Source organism: Phaethon aethereus (assembly GCF_964289735.1).
Source record: "Phaethon aethereus genome assembly, chromosome: 5".
Taxonomy (NCBI): Eukaryota; Metazoa; Chordata; class Aves; order Phaethontiformes; family Phaethontidae; genus Phaethon; species Phaethon aethereus.
The window spans coordinates 65,732,683-65,753,202 of record NC_138579.1 but is presented as its reverse complement, the minus strand read 5'-3'; the positions used below and the strand labels follow the sequence as shown (position 1 = coordinate 65,753,202).

General features: G+C 40.5%; 1 protein-coding gene across 2 annotated transcripts; it reads right to left on the bottom strand.

Moving 5' to 3' along the window:
• Positions 1–4,459: 4,459 nt before the first annotated feature.
• On the bottom strand, positions 4,460–20,123 carry SLC5A12 (solute carrier family 5 member 12; the record flags this gene model as incomplete). Of its 2 annotated transcripts, none has more annotated exons than XM_082000763.1 (15): positions 4,460–4,618; positions 6,096–6,210; positions 6,426–6,533; positions 6,763–6,944; positions 7,596–7,682; positions 8,035–8,102; positions 9,327–9,439; positions 10,663–10,751; positions 11,089–11,218; positions 12,596–12,736; positions 13,808–13,962; positions 15,027–15,094; positions 16,346–16,397; positions 17,725–17,790; positions 19,767–20,123. In XM_082000763.1, the coding sequence occupies 15 exons, from the start codon at positions 20,121–20,123 to the stop codon at positions 4,460–4,462; spliced, it is 1,890 nt and encodes a 629-aa protein (XP_081856889.1). The 2 variants fall into 2 exon arrangements, with proteins under 2 accessions (XP_081856889.1, XP_081856888.1); XM_082000762.1 differs by having other exon boundaries at positions 6,096–6,217; positions 6,430–6,533.
• Between the last annotated feature and the right edge of the window lie 397 nt (positions 20,124–20,520).

The window sequence follows — 20,520 nt, the reverse complement described above, 5'->3', positions numbered from 1 at the left end:
GTGGTATCAACAATCACTCACAATGCAATAGTACTTCCAGAAGCATTTAATTTTTTGTAATCCTCATAAACTGTTAATGTTGCTTGTTTGGCCAGCCTTTCATAATAATGTTTATTTGGTTTTAAGGCTGACACTAGGATTCAAACAGAATTACACATTTAGACAGACTTGTTATTTTGTTAGTTCAAATACATACTTTGTCTGGCTAAAATGCATGCAGTGAAACTTTGTGAAAGTGTTTAAGTGACTTGCAAACCTAAACTCCTGCAGTGGAAAATTTAGCAGCTTTAAAAGATCCCTAAGCCTTTTCGTACCCGACCTCATTCTTGCAAAGGCCATGTTCTGCTGGGGTAAAATGCAGTGAGCCAGCTTTTTGAGGCTGAGGGTAAGCAGAAGCAGCAAAGGGCTTCACTTCAGAGACTTTTGCTCTGGAATCCCATGCAGTTCTGCAAAACAAGGTGTTGAAGCTGGAGCATGGTGACAGCCCTCCTGATCCTTTTCCTTCTCTCCTCTAGCTCGTTCTTTACTTATCCTCAGTGTTTTATTGAACGATGCCTTCTTGCTGGCAGTCCAATTTCCAGGGCAATTCTGTAACTGCAGCATTTTTTGCAGGCTCTTTTTGGATGTCCCTAGCTGAGAAGCCAAAGCAGAAAGTGCACAAAGAGTAGTTTGCTTGGTGCTTTTTGCAAGTTGGTATGTGTTGGACGGAGCGGCATGAGGAAGCACAGGGTGCATCCATTTCTGGATCTGGCCCTTCAGCCACTTTTCCAAGCACTACCTTATGCACTCCTTATGTCCCTCTCCACAGGCACACAGGTGTCCCAAATACCCTACACAATCCTAGTGTTTTTAAATTTATATAATAGCCTCATATTGACAATTTTTGTTTAATATTGACATTGCAACCACATTTACCAGAAATTTGTGTTGGCATGATTTTGGCATCATCATGATAGCACAATGTTACCACAACAGCACAAAGTTCTAACGGCACAACAAGGAACTGTAGAGAAATCACTTTGCTATACAGGAACTTTTTTTAATCCAGGACTGGGATTTAGTCTTGAAATGTTAATGGTATATTCCCTCTTCACTGCACTGGAAATTATCTTGTGCTACGTTTTGGTGGCTCGTTCTAACTTTTTGCCATAACCTTGATAATGTTATATGTTCTCTGTAGTTTGCATTCTTATTGCCATCAGCTAGTTGTTAGGATGCTACCGGGTGAGAAACTAGGATTAAACTCAATGCAGTCTAAAGCTAATGAGGTTCTTAACACTGAGAACGCAATGATTTTTTGTTAATCATGAAAAACAAATTCAGATCACCTTTTTATTTTGTGTTCTATTTAGATGACTCAGAGTTTTGTATTGAAAAATCTTCCAAACTGTTGGCTCTAATTTTTACTTAGAATAGTATCACTGGAATTTCAGTCCTTTGAAGTAATCTCATGTAAAATCCAACTGAATAACATAGTTCAGTCATTTTTTACTCTGATAGTCCTGGCTAACTTGCAATATCGTGATCATAAGAGATTTCTTAAAATGTGTATATACTTGAAATTTATGTAATATTTAAATACAACTTGGTTTCTAAGTAAGGAATGATAATAAAGTTTCAACTATTTTTTCTATTCCTAAATCCACACTTTGTAAGTAATATTTACAGTACCACAGAGTGTTTCAGAGAAATTGACTTTTATGCACTACAAGCTGCAAGTTCCTCTGGCCTGTCAGCTTCAGGTTTCTTTTGTGTTTTAAGATTACTTCTACAAGTCGATATGTACCCCAGAACTAAAAAAATTCACCGAGGAAAAAGTTCTTGATCTGATTAACTATTGTGAGACACTTTCGGCATAAATTTGTCTTTGAGATGCTGTTTACTTTATTAAGGTTTACATGTACAAATGCAACTACTTACTGTATCATACACATTTGAATATTGCATTTTTTCAGTAATAAACTTGGATATCTTTGAAAGAGGCTTTGAGCTTCATTATTCCAAATATTTAAAGGTAATTAAAGAAAAAATCGTACACTCGAACAGTGAGTGCTCATGTGCCTTCAAACCATAGTATTGTAAGGAAGTAATGTAAGGGTTGAACTTGACTCAGACACTTGTTTAACTTTTAACAATTAAATGCTCAACTTAATGTGGCCTCAAGGCACATATAGACTCACTTTTCAAATTTTCCATCAGTTATGGTCTACTGCTTTCCCTGGTGACTAACAATTTCTTAAATTTAAGCTCTTTTTTTAGAGTTTACATGTTCTTAGTTTCTGAATCTCATTTTTTCAACTCAAGTGCGCAGGCTAGCTCTTCTCTGGAAGGATCAATGGCTCAGGATGTAAAGCAAACAAGAAGGTAAGATGGTAACTGTAAATGACGCTGACCTCAACTTTTAATCAGAATGGTAATTTTTCTGAATTCCAGGTTTGCTTGGCCACATCTTTAAATCTTGGTAGAAGACTGAATAATGAACTACTGATTAATGATTTTAGCCATCATACTTAAGTCCACGTGCTGGACTTGGTAAAACCTTGTGCAGTGCCTGGCTTCTTTACAAATACAGAAAACACTTGGGCTCTATGAGCAGCTTTTGTTGAAACAAAACTAGTCCAGAAATATGAAGTTAAAGAGAAATTATTCGGGATATTTCTTCAAAGGCATTTTGAGAGAATGCAATTCTAGCCAACCTAGCTCACTTTTTTTGACATTAAATGGACAAATTAAAATCCTTTTTTGTGGCAAAGGACTTTGGAAAGATACTAAGTCTGTAGCAAATCCAATATAAAGGTGTTGCTAAACTTGTGAGAAAATACCGAAAAATGCAAACTGTGCATCTTCCAGCATGCAGAGCATAAGAATACTGCAATGAGTAAGCGTCTCAAGAAATGTTCAGAGCAGACTTGGTCGTTTTCACAGTGAGATGTCTCCAAATCAGGTATCCTCCAACGATCAGTAGAGAGGTTTTTTTCATCCAACCTCTAACAGTGCAGCTTTGCATTGGTGTTTTGAACCACTTTCACTCTGGAATTGTTTTACATCCTTAAGCATGATAGTTAGGCTCTCTTGATGTAACCTAAGTGATAATGTATGTGGCCATGAGATATAAATGATACAGTTGTATTGTCTACCAAGTTTCCGTCTCTGCCTTGATATCCATGTCAATTACGGAAGCATGCCCAGAAAGCATGCCATGTGAGACAACGGGCTGCCGGCCAGACTCAACTGTAAGCTTTTATGAGATTATAAATGTGGTGTAAAAAGGATTAATGCAAATATTGACTTAAGACTCAGTTTGTTGACAAACTGTCCCCTGCAAGCAAGGCAGTGTCATGTACAGACTGCTATTTCTGTTCTGTGATTGAATATCCTGGGACCATTCCCAGGTGTAGGACACGAACACTGACAGGGTGAACAACTCCAAGAACCAGGTTGACCTAGATCTACGTCATAAAGATGGTCCTGATAAAGCAAAAACAACAGTTGGGTTCTTCAGAGCAATATGAGCTAAATATCAGGTGGGTCCGTAACTGTCTGAGTCATCTTTGGTATTTTCATCCAGTTGTGAGTTTTTTAAAAACAAATACATTCAACTAAAAAACTACATCCAGAAGTTTGTCAAGGGGAAAGGTTGTCTATTGAGTTTGATTTACATGAGGTAAATTTTAGAAGAAATGTGTTTCACTGAAGCAGAGCACTTAGTGGACAAGGTATCTGCTTCCAAGACATTTCACTGGACAGATTGTTTTGCCTAATCACATGCCTTTTGCCAAAATTCAGCATGGATTATCAATTAGGAGGCATCATCATCAAATGTTTTATTTTCTTTATTGCATAAAGGTAGTAGGTGGATCTTCTGGAGCTGAAAGGATGTCTTTCCAAGACTAAAACAGATAAAGAACTATCCTGAATTCAAAGTAAAATTTGCTATTACTCTCTCCGATAACTTTTACAATAAGACATTATAAGAATCTTAGTTCCACAGAGGAAGCTGAGGAAGCTTTTTGTGATACCCAAGAATTGCAGCGACTAGCTCAGCCTGAGCTCCCTCCTCTCCCTGGGGCTCCCTCCATCAGAGGGCAGTTCACAGTCTCACCTTAGTGAGAGACCTCAGAAACTTCTCCAAAGTCTTGTTTTATCTCAAGTTCACCTTTGCAAGTTTCCCTTCAATGACTAGTTACTGAACAGAGTATGTGATAGGGACGTGTTGCAGCCAGAGCTTCCACAAGAAGATTCATGAAATACTTCTTCTGAAATAACAGTGCTTCCAAAACCCTTTGTCTGATGATTTCCCAGGTCTGTCATGAAATTCATAAATAAAAATCTGGCCTTTATTGCTATAGAGAGCAATTGTTCCCTCTTGGTCATCTACAAGCTGGTAAATGCAAAAGAGCTCTTCATTTCTGAAGCTGGAGAAATAAAGTTTGATTACATGTCCCTTGTCCCTCAGCTTCTAGAGGCGAGATTCTCTGCTCATATTAGTATAGGAATTTTCCTCGGGATTGTAACCAGGGAACTGGCGTTTGTCTTCTGTGTTGATATTATTCTTGAAGGTGCCATCTGTTCCAGTTTTATTTGCAATAACTTTAGGCAAATTTTTTTCAAAGTCCACCTGAAAAAGGAAAGAAAAATACCCTAGTTTGAAGTCTGTATCCACTGCTTTTTTTCCTTTGCTTAAAGAGTATCTTGTTGCATTTTTAAATTTTTATATCCTTTCTTCTAAATCTGAGGAGCTACTTCACTACATGAAATGACCCTCCGACCCACAAACAGGCGCAGTTCAGTGTGTGTCCCCTCCATACACAACCGCTGGTTTTCTCATTCCCCCATGGAAAGTCCCTTGTCAAAAGCAACAAAAACAATTTCTCAAACGCCTCTGTTCATGTAAAAGTCTTGAAATATGCCCTTCGTGCATTCGCAATCACATAGACATAGTTTTTCATTTGCATATTTATCTACATTTTAGTGGATTGGTTTCTTTTGTCTGGCCTACGCTTGCCTCAGTGGTTTCACACTGTAACTACTTGATTAATATTATTATTCTACATTTTAAGCAAATGCAAGGGGATAAATGCATACGTGATTTTTTTTAACTTCTTTTATTGAGATGATTTTCCTCCAGAAAAGTTCTAGATGTTGAAGTCTGTGTTGAGCACCAAAAAGCCAAGTAAAACAGCTGAAGCAAATCTAGAGCCACAGCTGCTCTCCAAATTAGATAATTAACTGTAATGTCAAATTCAATGCAGGCTGGGTGGAAGGACAGTTTCTACATTATGGCTGAGCACGGTGAGCCTTGCAGCTGGAAGATTACTTTCAAGATTTAAAGGTACCTGTAGAGTACTCTAAAGGAGCTAAAAACATACGCATTGCTTTACGTCCCTTCTATAAGCCTAGCAGATTCTGCTACGATGGAGCAATGTTGTTTCTCTGCAAACTGTTAGAACAGTGCACGAAAACAAGGTGCTCATTCTCTATGGCTTGTTAACGAGCTATGAAGCCCTGAGACACCTGGGGAAAGCTGGTCCTATTTCTGTGGAGGAAGTGGTGGGCAGGAGCAGCCCAGGTGGTGGTGGTTGTGGCTCTGCCCTATGGGCTGGTGGTGCTGCCGGAGGGGAGAAGCCTTGCTGGGTCTGAAGGTGAGGATTCTGGCAGCAGGAGAGCTTTGTGGATGCGTGAGTGCTAATGTCTTTCTCTCTGTACTTGGTGGGAGGAGGCAGCAGCTGGGTGAACTGCTCTCTGAGGTGTAAAGTGTGGTTTTGTCCCTGCTCGGCTGCCAGAGCAGGGAGATGGAGGTCGGCCCCCGTTGCATGGACTGATGGCTGTCCCGATGGCTGTTTGTCTCCAGGGACCCCAAGTCCCTGTGTACTGTGCGAATGGGAAATAGGTAACTTATCACTGACCAATGCCGAGGAGGAGGGTTTGGCTGACCTCATTTCCCGTCTGCGGTGCCTACGCAGCGTCCCTTGCGTAACTGTGAAGAGCAATCGCTGAAAGCTGGCCTGCTCTCTGCCTGGCGCGTGCCCTCACCCGTGCCTGCACGTAGGCCCGCCGGGCCGCGGTGGGGCCGAGCGGCGGGTTGGGGTACTCACCTCCCGGCCGTCGTGCCGCACGCCGCACCAGAGGCAAGCTTGGAGCCTCTCGGACCAAAAGCAAAATGGGTTGCAGACTGGCTTAATTAGCACTGGTGGGATATCTTCGCCTTTACTAGGTCCTGAAAGGAGACGATAATGGTGGCGCGGTCTATGGGAAGATAGGTGTGAGCCTTGGGGGCCTTGGAGCGCGAGGTGGGGGGAGCAGGATGGGAGCTCGCTGCCCTCCCCTGAGTCTGCGTCTCACGAGCCGTTTGCTGGACTTGTTTAAAGCTATTTTAATAGCTGAGTCGGATTCCCATGCAAAGCGTTTATATATATATTGAACACCAACCTGTTATAAAGCTTATCAACAGCCCTGCAATGGCACAGCCTAGGCAGCCGACGGCACTGAAGTACAGGTAGGACAGGGAGTACCAGGTATCTGCCAGGAAAGGCCTGTGAAGAGGTGACAGAAGGGGAAGAAGCAGCTAGTGATGGCCAACAGGCATGTTCATGTCGTCTCTTGACTCTGCCAGCAAAGTACACCTCACGCTGCCGTCGGCGTATGATCCGGCGGCGGTCTGTGCTCCCGGCCTGCTCGGCAGTTACCGGCCGCGCCCCAGACGTGCGCCGCGTGTGCGCTGTGCCGAAGCTCAGGCTTAAGCGGTAGCGATAGGGAAAATACCTGTCTGGAGCCGCTGTGGGAGCCGCCGCCATCGTCAGCGCCTCGGTGCTATTAGCCAGCGTGCAGTTGAGAGTCGACAGTTGCAGAGGAATGGACTTTGTCGGTGGTGCGGGGTAAATGAAAGAGCCAGTACCAGTCCAAAACGCTAAGGTGATCCCAGCCAAGAGGCCTCCGATAGCACCCTTGGCAGGTGTAGAAAGATACGGTTAAAGGTGATGCATGGGAAGCGCTTCTCTGCGAACATGAATTAGGCAGGAGTAGGTGATGACCGGTTACAGCCTCTCTCAGTGTAAATCAAGTCTGTTCTTTCTTGACTGAGGCATAAAATGTGGTGACTTATTGCCCTCTAGTAATAAGAGTTGAAGCAAAACTCTGATGATCAAAACTGTAATACAGAGTTTAGTTTTACTTCTGGGTAAATGCGATGGGACCGCTCATGGGGCAATGTGAAATGAGCTCATGTTGTGTTTTGCCTGAGTTAGCAAAGGCAGAGCAACTGAAATCATTGTGTGCCACCCAAGGTAAATATAGGCTAGGGCTATTTTTTTCTTTTTAATGAAAGAGAAGAAAGTCGGAAATAAAAATAATTTTTAAAAAACCTCTTCACATGGATCTAATCACTGATTATTCCACAGTTGGATAGAGTTAAATTCAAATGGGATAAATTTAGATGGTGAAAAGGGACCTCTAAACAGATCTTGTATTCCTCAGGCTCTAAATCTGAAAAGCAGCCCACAGACTAAATCTAAAAAAACCAAACCATTTTCAAGATGGAGATTTAACCAAACAACACCAAGAGATTTTCTTTTAGATAAGGATTTTTTTTTTCTTACCTTCCAGTTAGCACAAGGAAACACAATTCCCAGGGTAAATAATCCCAGCATGGGCCCCCCACACATCCCATGGATGGAGAGGGAAGCCTGTGGGTGCAGAGAAGAGACAGGAGCTTAGTGCAGCAGCTGGAGGGAGCGTGCGCAGTTCTGGTTTTGGTCTGTAATTCTCAGTGGGAAATGGTAGGGGAGAAGGGACCAACAGTGATTTCTATGCACCATTAAAGAAAGAATCACACTCAGTATTGTTTTGTAGCAGTGAGTAAATAATGAAGGAGTTGAGGGATTTAGGATTTTTTTTTTCCCAGTTATTAATCTCAGCAGAGAGTCCACAGAAATTGTTCAGGTAATCTAGCAGTCCCCAGGGATGTCAGCATTATTCAGTTTATTGTGTTTCTGTTCATTCATGTTCAGTTCACTGCATTTCTGAAGCGTGAGATACCTGCACAACTCCTCCCAGCAGTGATGCTGCTGCAGCCATTGAAGTGCACAGGACACCATATAATATACCTGGAAAAGATCAGACAGCAAAGTTGTCAGTGCTGGTTAATAGTGTGGACAATTTTTAATTCATCTAGTGTCTGAAGTGACCAGGCACCATGGAGGAATTTGGACTTTGGGCTTTGATGTTTAAAGCGGACCATTAAGCACCCTGCAGTGTCTTGCATGAAGTCTTGTTGGGTTTTTGGTTGGTTTGTTTTTCTTACAAAGCAGAAATTGGCAATGAAAGTACATGAAGCATAACTTCTAAATTAGAAATGTTTCTAATTATTTGCCTGTAAATAATGCTTATTAAATAATTTAATGAGTGAATTGAGCAATAATAAAAAACATGGCTTTCTTCTTTTGACACCAGTTTTAATTTTGTGGTAGGCAAAACTCTGTATGTAGTAGTCTGAGGAAAGCCAACCAAAACTCATCTCCTGTGCTAGCACACCTTGGTTTCAGAGGTAAAAATTATCTTTCTGGGTCCAGAGTGCAAAAATTAACTGGTAGATGGAAAAGCAGGAAGGTTGGCGAGAGTTACAGAGACAGAGGAAGTATTGGTTTGGCTCTTCAGTGATCTTTGTCAACATCAGCAAATGGTTATGATATTATTACAATACTTATAAAAGAGTTATGATATTACTGCAATATTTGTAAAAATGTCTTAAAAATTGAAAGCATTTTGGATGCTTGATATTTTGATGATCTTTTTCATTTGTCTTTTTTACATTTTTATTTTTCTCTGAAAAACTGAACAACCTGCTTATGTGATACTCTATTCAAACTTAGAAATGTCTTATTGTACTACTATAAAATAATAATATTTAGTAATACTGCTATAGCGCAATGTGGTAATAAGTACATTGATATTCTTTTTGTATTGTAAAGAAGATCCCAGAGCATTCCTTGGTATTTTCAGTAGACAAAACTTTTCAAAGGATTTTGAGTAGTGCACTACATAGCGCGCATGCCCAATTTTACTGAACCATCATGCTGACATTCATCCTGAGAGTTTATGGATGGTTATGCTCCTGTGGAGGTTTCTGAAGCACAACCGTGTTTCTGAAGTAGCATCTCTAGACAGTGTTCTTCACTATTCACAGAACTGCTTTTGGAGTCAATTGAGAGTCTGAGATTCTCAAGGCTCTAAGTATATAAAATCCCACTCTATTTGCTCCTGTAGTAATAGCAACTGGGAGGATGGACATCTTTGCTGTTAGATAAATGGATCCCATTGGGGGTACCTACATAAGCCTTTGCTGATCCATGTGCTCATCTTTTCGGAGAGGTTTGGGAAGCCTTTCTTGACCAAGTCTTCAAAGGTAACAGTTGCTAAAGCATTAATGCTGGCAGCTACCGTGCTGTAGAAACGGAGAAGTACGTTAAATAAATAGCAAGCAAAATAATCTGAAATTAAGCTGTATTTATAGAGAAATGCTGCCTCTTGCTTAGCATTAATACTATAAAAAGTACAGTTCTTGAAGAGTATTTTTCACGTACCCTGCTGATGCTGGTGACATTTCTGTCCCTTCTGTGATTGCTAGGGGCCCTGCTTCATGCTGGCACAGAACAAGACAGAAACTTGTCCTAAGTGACCCTTCGGTTTACCAAGCTGCGAAGATTTTAAAAATGTAGACGTGTTCCAGAATAAAGACATTACTCCCTTACAAGTCAAGGATGTGCAGTGACCACTAGTGATGCCCTGTTCCTCCACAAAACGCCTGTTCTGTTTTCTCTCGTAACTGAAAACTACAGAATAGGGATACTCTGACTCTTTTAGCTCGGTGAGTTAACCCATACCTGGTGAATACTGTCTCTGTGTTTTTGTTGTGACAATATGGCAGCATCAATAACTACAGCAGAGTATTTGTTACTCGGTGCCCTTAACTGTGTTCTCTTAGTTTCCTGCCAGGAGCAGCCAGCGCCTTTTATGCGGGGTTATCTTGGTTTGGGTGGTGTTTTTTTCTTTTCTTTCCTGTTTTGATAGCTCTTTCTTGCTTTTTTCTACAGATAAGAGTCTTGGAAACAGCCTGTTGGAGATTGACTCTATGGCATTTGAATAATGTCACTGTGAATTTCAATCTTCTCTTTCTAATGCCCTATGAAGTACTGATGTTTGGCCTGTAGAGGGTAGAAACTACAGTAACATCCAGCACCCCCTGAAGGACACACAGTTTCTAAAACTTCTCTATGCAGACATCTCTTTTCCTAGTCGAATTCTGTTTCATGTGCAGATAGACTTGCTGAAAAACTCTCTATCCCTAACTACGATATAGTGGTAGTCGGGTTGAGTAAAGGCAATTTCACCGTGAGCAGCTCCAAAGATATTTCCGGAAGCTGAGCTCTTTTACAGAGAGAACTGGTGTTTACTCAGTTTTTATACCCTTTTGACTATACTGATAATGTTCTTCTAAAATATATTTGGCATACAAAGATACTGGAGAAGTGGAGCTAGATTTCGACATAAATGCACTACCGTTTCTTCCTAGAATGGGCTTTTCTTAGGGTTTCATGTTTTGACCTTGTTCTGGGTCCTCAAGAAATCAACAGTATGCAGCAAAAATGTCATATCAGATTCACAGACCTTAGTGTTCCACTGAAAGCACAGGCAACAAAGAGCCCCGGGACTCCTGGCATCGAAGAAAAAATGTCCATAACAAAATACGGCATGAGCTGGGGTAAAAGGAGCACAAAGCAACACAAGGAATTAGTTAAGATTTTCCTGGGTAATGCAAGTAGTTGCATCTGGGCATGTTGCTAAATTCTGGTTTTGTTTTGACTAACAAGGGGTGTCAGCTTTTCAGCAAAGAGGATGTTGTTTGGCAGAGGCGGTCGATCAGATTAATACTGCAGGAGTGCCAGAACAGGTATATTCTAGCCCTGATTCAGCAACCACCTTAGTGCCTGAGGGCTGAAGGGATGTAAAGTATCCTGCAAAACTTGAACTGTCTCTACATGTGCTATGTCTGGGCCCAAAGCAGCTCCTAATTATAATAACGGGTATCTGTACCTGATCAGGCGCTGAAATGAAATCAGCAGTCCAAGGGTCGCAACTCTTGTAATGAGAGTACATCACCAAACCACAAAATACTGCACACACCAGGACTGTCCAAAGTCCCAATAAATTTAGGTAAAGTGCCCTAGAACAAAGGAGAGAAACTCAGTTTAATACACGATAAATATAGAAAAGTTAGCTATTTCTAACTTTTTTAGAGAGACGCCCTAATCAAAGCTAGCTATGTAATCTCTTACAGGCATCACCAGGATAAGATATGGTGTGTAATACTGCCTTTAAAAAAAAAAAGAAAAAAAAAAAAAAAGAAAAAACACAACATCTTTATTCTCGAGAGTAAGGTACTAGGTAACTCTGTACAGGTGGAAGAGACTGATCTAAGACCAGTAACTTGTAGGCAGAACAGGCTGCACAAAGTGCCAGATCTGTCCCTCCTGTCCCCTGTAAGAGCAGATTTTTGTCTGTCGGGAGTTGTTGTTGCTGTTCTCCGTTTAAGCCACGCAGAGTATTATTTTGCATGGATTCTGTCATGGTTGCAATGCTGCCATTGCAAAGTAACACACTTAGGGTTTTTTTCACTAGTCTGTGAAACGGATGCGGGTGACAGTGTGGCTGGGGAGTCTGTGTGGCTGTGGCTCAGTAATCCTGGTGTTCCCAAGAGCTGCCAGGTTGTACAGAGCCTACAACGTGTTTGAACGTCGCCTTACACAAGTTCTCTTGTTGGGGCTCTTTCAGAGCTGTGTCACTGGGACTGAAAGGTCTTTCAGGACTTGTTACTAGTGATGTTTTCACTGTTGTGACTTCCAAACATTTTCAGAGGCTGAATTTCAACAGCATAAATTCATACAACCTGTCATGACCTTAAGAAAAAAGGGTATGATTACAGCTAGCAAAAAAGCTAACTGAAGAATACTTTAGCCAAGAACAGTTAAGCCAAGTGGGCAAGCAATTAACACTAAGTGTTTGAAAAAAATCTGGTTGTTTAGTAAAACATGTGTCTAACTCTGCACATACTCATGCTGAACTTGAGGAAGGTAGCAGGCTGGAGACCTATATGCCTGTGTTGTGAAGCTTCACTTGGTTCTTTGCCATTGATTCCTATTATTTTTATATTTTAGAATTTTAATAACTTATTTAGATCATGCCCCATTCAATCAATAACCACTTTTAATAAAATGCAACATAAACACAATTCCAATAAACATATTTTTCCAATAAAGCTGTAGATATCACAACTTCTGTGTGGGCATCTTTTCCATATTCTGCTTCTGGGGATTAATTTGGCAGCCTGACCCCAAATTAATAAACTGCAAGAGTTAGATAGCTACCCATTTTTCTTTCTTTATGTCATTTAGGGCCAGAGGAAGTAAGACTGTCAGTGCAAAATTAGCTTATTGCCACCCAATGGCATCCCAATATTTAGTTAACATAACTGACAAACTGTTATTATAATTCCATGTCAGTATGTTTGATTGCTAGAATAAGTTAATGACAAGTAACTTACAGTTTAGCGTGCTTTTCTGATTTGCAAGAAATGCATCTCTGTATTGTGGACTGATTAACTCCATAGAGCCCTAGCCATGTAAATGTTCCCCCAATGACAATTGTCCAAAAGGTATGTCGTCTCAAAGGATCAACATCAAAGCTAGAATAGAGAAAGAAGCAATTCAGATCACTTATTTAAACACACTTTTATTTACCAAGAGTTGGGTGATTTTTTTCTGAAATATCCAATGTGTCCTACCCTCTGAATCAGAAGTACTGCACTGGCAATGCTGTGTTCCAGCACAGACAGTATCTAATCTGTTTAGGTTGGAAGTTCTTTTCTTTACTTTTATATTGGAACACTTTACTATCAGGTCAGGACAAACATATATCGTGCAGACTCAGTCAGATGACCAATTAATTGAGATAAAAAGCCTTATAAATGTTATTTATGCTCAGATTTCAGATGTGTGTCATAGCAGCAATAGACCCGCAAGCCATCGTGCCTGGGACTCCATCCTCTGCAAGGAACAGAGCCACTTGCTAAACTCTCAAAATCCTCCAAACTCTTAGTTACATCATCATGATGTGTTACTTCCTTTACAAGAAATTGCTTCAGTTGCAGTGTTACCTTTTTTTTTTAAATGAAATTTCATTACTCAGTAATTTTAACCAGTACAAATATATCTTTCTGTCTTGCATCTGTCATCTTTGCAGTTCTGCTAATCGTAATATGTATAGCAGATAACATTTGACCTTGCTGCTAGATCCTGTCAGTGACTTGCCTTGATCAATGAACTCTTCAGTCAAGGCCACAAACAGCCAGAGGAAGGTCAGTTTGCTATCCCGGTGCATTGGTGCACCATTGCTAGCTGCTGTGGTGTGTGGACTCAAAATGAAGTGCCAGTTTTATGAATAGAAAACGAAAGATATATACAATTGGAAGGAATAATTGGGCTGCTTTTGTGGTTACACAAAGAATAATGGTAAAGCTCCTTCTGAGTTCAGTAGGGCTTTAATTTCTTCAGAGAGGGTAACAGAGGAGTTAAGCTCCCCTGGAAGGTCAACTGCATTCCCAAGAAATGAAGAACTAGGGAAGAGACTTCTCTGAGTCATGGAGGCTGTTCACTGGTAGCGTAATAACAAGACTGAGTATTTTTAGCTTATTTAGGGTAGGGTTTCTAAAAATTAAATATACAAAAAGAAAAGGGTTGCACCATTTGTTTCTTACTCAAATATGTTTAGTCGTGATCCTTCGTAGGCAACTTCCCAGACCTTGGTCGATCCACCATTCAGAGTAGTTCCTCGAACCAAAACTGTCACGAAGCCAACCACCATGACAATCATTTGAAATGCATCTGTCCAGACAACAGCTTTTAATCCTCCCTAAAACAAAGAGAAACTGTATGCTCTCATCTTCTTTCCTGTTGTTCAAGTACAGCAGAAGGTAGAAAGACCCCTTATTTCAGAAACTCATGAGCTGTATGTATAGCATCTAGCAAATCAGGACTCTTAAACTTCGTATTCTCCCATAAAGGTTGCATTTTTGCAGGTCAGAAAATGACACAGCCTAAACGGTTTGTCCACGGTCATATGAGAATATTTGACCACTGGTTAAATGCTTTTTTTCTACCTCTTTTATATGTATTTGAAGACTATATCATGGTGTGAAACAAAAGTTTAGGGAACACAAGCTGGCCTTTTCGTACTTCCCATAGCACTCTGTACACTTTCTGAGAGCCTGGTGGTCCACAATTAGCCTAGCACAGAAAAATAGGTCCAGAAAGTTTGCGGTTCAGCTTTCTTCCATTGCTACTTTCATATTTGATCAAATCTGTACTAGAGCAACATAGTAAGTGTTTGCAACAAGGCTGGACTGAAATATTGTAAAAAAATTGTTAGTGGTAGTGAGAACAGAAATTAGGTTCTGTCCTGCGTCAGAGGGCTCTGCCGCTCCCACTGCAATGTTTATCTTTTTTGTAATCCAGAGCTCCATGTTGCTTCCACCCAGAAGCAAAGCTCTCAATGACCTGTTGATCGTCCTTCCTAGGTTTTATCACTGTTCTTGATCTGGGGTGACACCAGAGGCACATTTTTCATTGTAATGTTTTTCAGTCTATAACTTGTAACAGATAAGAAGAATCATCTTCTGAAAAGTTTTAGTATGTCAGAGGAAGGTTATCGCCTCCTTATCTGGACCCTGCCTCAAGCTGTCTGGTTTAAACCTTGAGACATACAGCAGAGGATTTGAGAGAAAATGTTTTTTTCCTCCAAATAGACTTACTTATACCACAGAGTCTAAAAGAAATTTACCTCTATGTCCTGCTGCTTTAAACTTCAGTCACTTAGACTGTATTTAGAAGCTGGCCTTCTGTGAGAGCCTGTCAAGTATAAAGGATGGTTGACTTAACAATCTGTGTTTCAGCTGTTCAGTTATGCCTGTTACGTACCAGAGTGCAATAGAAAGTGCAGACAATTCCTGTTGCAACTACAGAGCCCCAGAGATCAAATCCAGTGACTGTGAAACCAAAGAAAACCAAATGGTTAGGGAAATGGAGGTAGGTCAACGGGGTAGTAGCAGAAAAGCTTTGACCCTTCAGCCTTAGAAGGATGGGAGTATGTTCAGATTTCTTAACACTACTGGGTGCTGTTTTGCATTGTTGTTTTCTTGCAAATTGGATTTAACTAATTTTAGAGCGTGAGAAAGAAATACGTAAGAAGAATAATTGAATAAAGCAAAAACTTCATTTCTATGGGATGCAGTTCTATAAGCAATGCTTTTTTTCTGTTCTTAGTCCAGGATTTTCTCTCGGGAAATCAAGTTCTTCAGAAATTTCCAAAGAAATCCCAAGGAAAAAAGAACCCATCCCAAACTAAATTCCATTCCCTGGAACTAGGAACAGCTGAACGCTAAAACGTACTGCATTAAAACAATTTTGCATGATCATTTTACTTCATAAAGTTACTTCATACAAGATGTACAAATTTTGGTTTGGCTTATATTGACGTCTCTCCCACCAGGTACAGTTTGTGAGAGCAAACCTATTTGTCAGGGTTCTCTTATTAGCAAAGTTAGTATGGCCTAATAACGAATGTGAACTGTCACATAAAATTCAGTTTAGCTCCAGGGGAAGGAAGCTTGGCATTGTGTGAGAGGTGGAATTGGGCAAACCAGATGCAACTCGGATGATGAACAAAGAGACGAGACTCCCAATCTCTTCCCGGTCCATTTTGGTGAAATCAAGAGTTGGGCCGTGGTGATTCCTTATGCCCCATGGCAGTAAAATTGCTAATCCCATCTATCATGATGGATGCTGTAAGCCTGGTTTGCAAAGATTAATTAAAGTGTGCGGAAAACAGCACAGTATTCGGCTCCAGCTACAGGTAATGGAGTTATGCCCATGGGAACCTGAACTCGGGAGTTAGGGAAGGGAGGAATCAAAGTACAGAATACGTCTTGGATCATCAGCTTGTACTGTGAACTTTGTCAGGATGTTGAGAAATTGTTTGTTGCTAACCTCTTCGGGTGGTTACTGAGTGCAAAGGAGAGCAGAAGAGCAAATGCGGGGCTCCGGCTAATGTACTGGTGTGAGACAGAGATCTGGGGAGTCAGAAATGCAGAGCTACAAGGTGCAGGCAAAAGCCTTCTTACAAAACTTATGAGGAATTGTTTTTAGACTTCTTTATCCATTTTCCCTACTTCATTTGTTCTAATTGTCTTGTGGTGTGGGTATTTGGGCTAGCCAGGTAGTGTGGCGTGGGAACTCACCTTGGTTGAGTGCCAGTGATGGAGCATAAACCACTATTCCTGTGTAAAGGATCTGAAGAAGAAAAAGTTCATTTAAAAAAAATTTTAAAAGTATGTGAATGCTCAGTCATAAGGCTTCTGTGTAGAATGGGACTTAGAGCAAAATACCGGATCAGGAGGTTTCTTTAGATCAGCTTGTATTGTACATGGCTTTCTGTTTCAGCCTTTACAAAATAAAAATCTTTGACTTAGTTCTTTTCTGCCAGAAGGACCATTATCTGTCTTGGCATTACTTATTTCACCCCTATTTCTCTCATTGCTGAGGTGACTAGATAACAAAAATATCCTAGTCAAACGGAAAGAGCAGCTCTCAGGAAAACAAGACCAGTGATGCAGAGATAACTTCAACTGATCTTGGAAATTGAACTTCCCTTGTTCCATTCAATCCCTTTCAAAGTAGCTGACTCAGTGCCCTTCACATGTATGTTCCAACAGAACTGAGGGAGAAACAAAGCCCGGCAGTCAATAAGCATTCAAATCTATTGCAAAAGGATTTGGAATTAATAAAATGGAATTAACATAGAAATGTCTGCCAATGTCCCAACACTTTCCATCAAGTACATAACTAATGTAATTTTTTGAGAAACTTGGTGAAGCTTTAAATCAGAGGGGAAAAAAGCTATTTGATGTCTATAATAGTGCCTTGGGTGGCTCCTTAAGTTTGGTTTCTTTTGGTAAAGTAAGTAGGTAAAATGTAGTAGTAGTAAAGTGGTGCTTTGAGGGTAAGTAAAGCTAGTCTCTGCTCAGTCTCTCCATCCAGGAGTGTTATTTACTTTATCTACACACAGGGGTGGACTGGCTAGTCAGTGTTTTATGGTAGTGCAGGGCAGCATGCAAGTGTGGAGGCTGCACACACTAGGCAGCGATTTCTGCCCTGTGGGCTGCTGGGCTTGGTCCCTGGGACCTGGCACTGAGTGCAGCCCTTGCCATGTGCAGCTGCTTTGCAATGGGATAGCCTCACCCCAGCGTGGTAAATGGGTAACTGCTGAACTAAATGTACCCAGTACAGCTCATCTAGCTTCTCGAGAAAGACAGAATCCATTCATTTGGAAGGAGAGAGGCTTCAAGGGAACATAATGAGACCAAGTATTTGAGAAGCTGTGAGAGTTCCAAGTGTCGAAGACAACAAAAATGGCATTTTTAATCCTAAACAGGCGAAAGCTAGCAAGTTAGAAGGGCAAGCATTCTTTCCTTTTAACATTCACAGTCCAAGTGAAAAAATTAAGGAAAAAAGAGTACTCATTAAAATATCTCATTATAAAAATGCACAGTCTGAAACTAGTTCGTCAAAATAACCGTTGAGTGAAATTAGCATAAACAAAGAGTCCATGTCCTCTTACCGTCTGCAGGATGTAGATCAATGTTGCAGCAAGACGGACAATCTTGTTAAATCTTAACTCCAAATACTAGGAAAAAGAGGAATCTCAGTAAATAGCACATGTGGCATCCGTGACACAGCTCTTAACCTTCGCTTGCCCTGAGTAACAGCTTGCTATGCAAGTAAAATTACTGGCAGCTGGCACTACTGGTATGACTAATGAGCAGGAAAGCATGATTGTTGTTATACATAGCAATAATTACATTTAAGAAATCTTCTCATCAGTAGCATACACTTGAAGTTATGTGTTGGGTTACAGTAATCAATATCAGGAATAACTGACAGAGCCTAAGGGCTACAAGGAAATGGAATTTAAATTTCAAATGAAAGTATATTTCAACTATATGAAGAGGAAACTTGAAGTCATCTCTAAGAGAAATAGCATAGTTTGGCTCCTGTATCGACAAAAGTGGTGGTGGAGCAGATGGAGAAGCAGCAACAATAGAGTTTCATAGCGTCTGAGCTAAGCTGGCTTTTGCACTTGTTCTGTGTCAGTATAAAGCCAAATCTGCACATCAATATGGAGAGGCAAGTAGGGTTCTTATGGACTTCCAGGTGGATGTAGAGAGATGTTCCCAAATACCGTACAACCACAGAGGTGAGTAGATCTCTAGCCCCAAAAGTCCAGCTTTTAAGCCTGAGTCGCCACCTGGAGTAGTGTCCCCAGCAGACATGAGGCACAGGCTGCACAAGTCTTCTCTCCTTTACAAGTCTCTAGGCATAATGCTTCCAAAGCAGCTTCTTTCGTATTAATTTTCTGCACACTCATCATTTTTGTGTCTTGCGTAATAAGCCCCACAGTCTGCCATACAAATAAATAGCTAATTTACACAACTTGACTTGTTTCTAAAAATATTTCATGAAACCAGCAGTCATCTTTCCAGGATGCTTGAAAGGACTCTCTGGCTATAATGACATCTTGGTGGTTCAGATGAGAGGAGTAATTCATTCTCTGATCTTGCATCAAAACCAGCTGGAAAATGCAGTGACTTGTGGCAATAGGAATAGATGGTCAATTTTACTTTCTTCCAACCTATAACTGAAATATTCCCAAATAGCCAGGCAGAGCTGTTTGGCCAAAGCCTCTCCTTGGATTTGGGCTTAGAGAACATAAGCAGCCTTTCTGTTACCAGGAAGCTCCTCTCGAACTAACCCTGCTGTCTTCATCCAATTCTTGCTTAGTTGAAACTGCCCACAAACAGGAGCAACCAAATGCGGCAGCTGATTACGTTGACTAAAAGGCTATGCCCAAATGTTTAACAGCTGCCCTATGAGTTTGCAGATGACCGTGCACTCTGCTCCTAGCAATAACATCACAAGGACTACTGATGATTTTTTTTTTTTTTTAACTACTGAACTGTCATATGAAGAAAATAATGTGTTCCAGGAGGAATGCCAGGCAAAAACTCTGGAAGTTTCAGAGGTCATTCATTTAATTTCCTAGAGAATTCCTGAATTCATTCTTTAGCCCTGAACTTTTTATTTTTTGACAGAGACCTGCCATCTTCTTCCTTTTTATCCCTTTCTCCCACTTCAGATTTTTAGATATCCAATAGTCCACTTTTATAGTAAATTGGACCAAAAGGCCAGGTCTAGACCAAGTTTGAATTGGATGCTATTGAATTTTGCTCTTAAAGTCTGTTTTTAATACCTGCTCTCTAAACTAGAGTGCCATAGTTACTTATAAGATCAAAAGCATTCGGATGCACTTTAAATATATTTCATCTGTATCTTAATTTGGTGCTGGTGTGTAAACTCTTATCCTGTCTTTGCTATATATGCATAACAGGAGCTCCGATGCTTAATTTGTGCTTTCACTTATGGAATATAAATAACTAGTTTCAATAATGCAACCCATTTCTAAAAATAATTAATATATCGATACACTTGTTCTGTAAAATGCTGCAGAAAGCCTTCTGTCAGAGACTTTTCTCTAAAAGTATCTGTATGTTTTATACTGACTTTTATGTTAGAATAGTGACTTTTAAAATAACTTTTACTTACCTCATAAGTGCTTGTTATGCCAGATCTGTAAAATACAGGTAGAAAAAGTTCGGCAGTAAAAATTATGACAAGCGCGTATGAAAGAAAGAACAGCACAAAGGATGCCCCATAGCGATAAACTTCGGAGGGTGTTCCCAGAACCGTCACTGCTGACATGAAACTTGATGTGAGAGAGAAAGCTATTGGTCCGCATGTCATCTGCTTACCGCCCACCAAAAATTCTTTTGAAGTTTTCTTCTTTCTCTCTTTTACTGCAAAAAAGACTCCAATGCTAGCACACACTAAAAATAGTGCTGCAAAAACGACATAGTCCCAAGCCACAAATTTTTTGACTTCTGGAGCTACGAAGTTTGACATAGCACCAGTTGCACAATTCTCTGGTGGAGGATTCTGGTTTTCTGTAGCTGTTGCTCTGAACAGGTTAACTCACTTGACAGCAAAGTTGAAGCTTATCTGTATCTCATCAATGAAAAATAATAAACAGAAAGACTATTCAGCTAGGAGACTTTTTTTTTTTAATCCAGTTCACTTCTAAGGAGGCAAAATAAAATAGCAAAAGATGAGTTAGGAAGGTGTTGAATGCACTTAGACCCTAGTGCTACTGATGCTTCTGTCAGGCAAGCTGGAGCAGGGGACTTAGCTGTGAAATCTGTAGCACACTCCCTTTTTATCTGTGAGGTTTTAATTTAAGGTTAAACATTAGCCCGACACATTGACTTGATCTCTTTTCTAACCTCTCGGCGTTTTTAAAGAA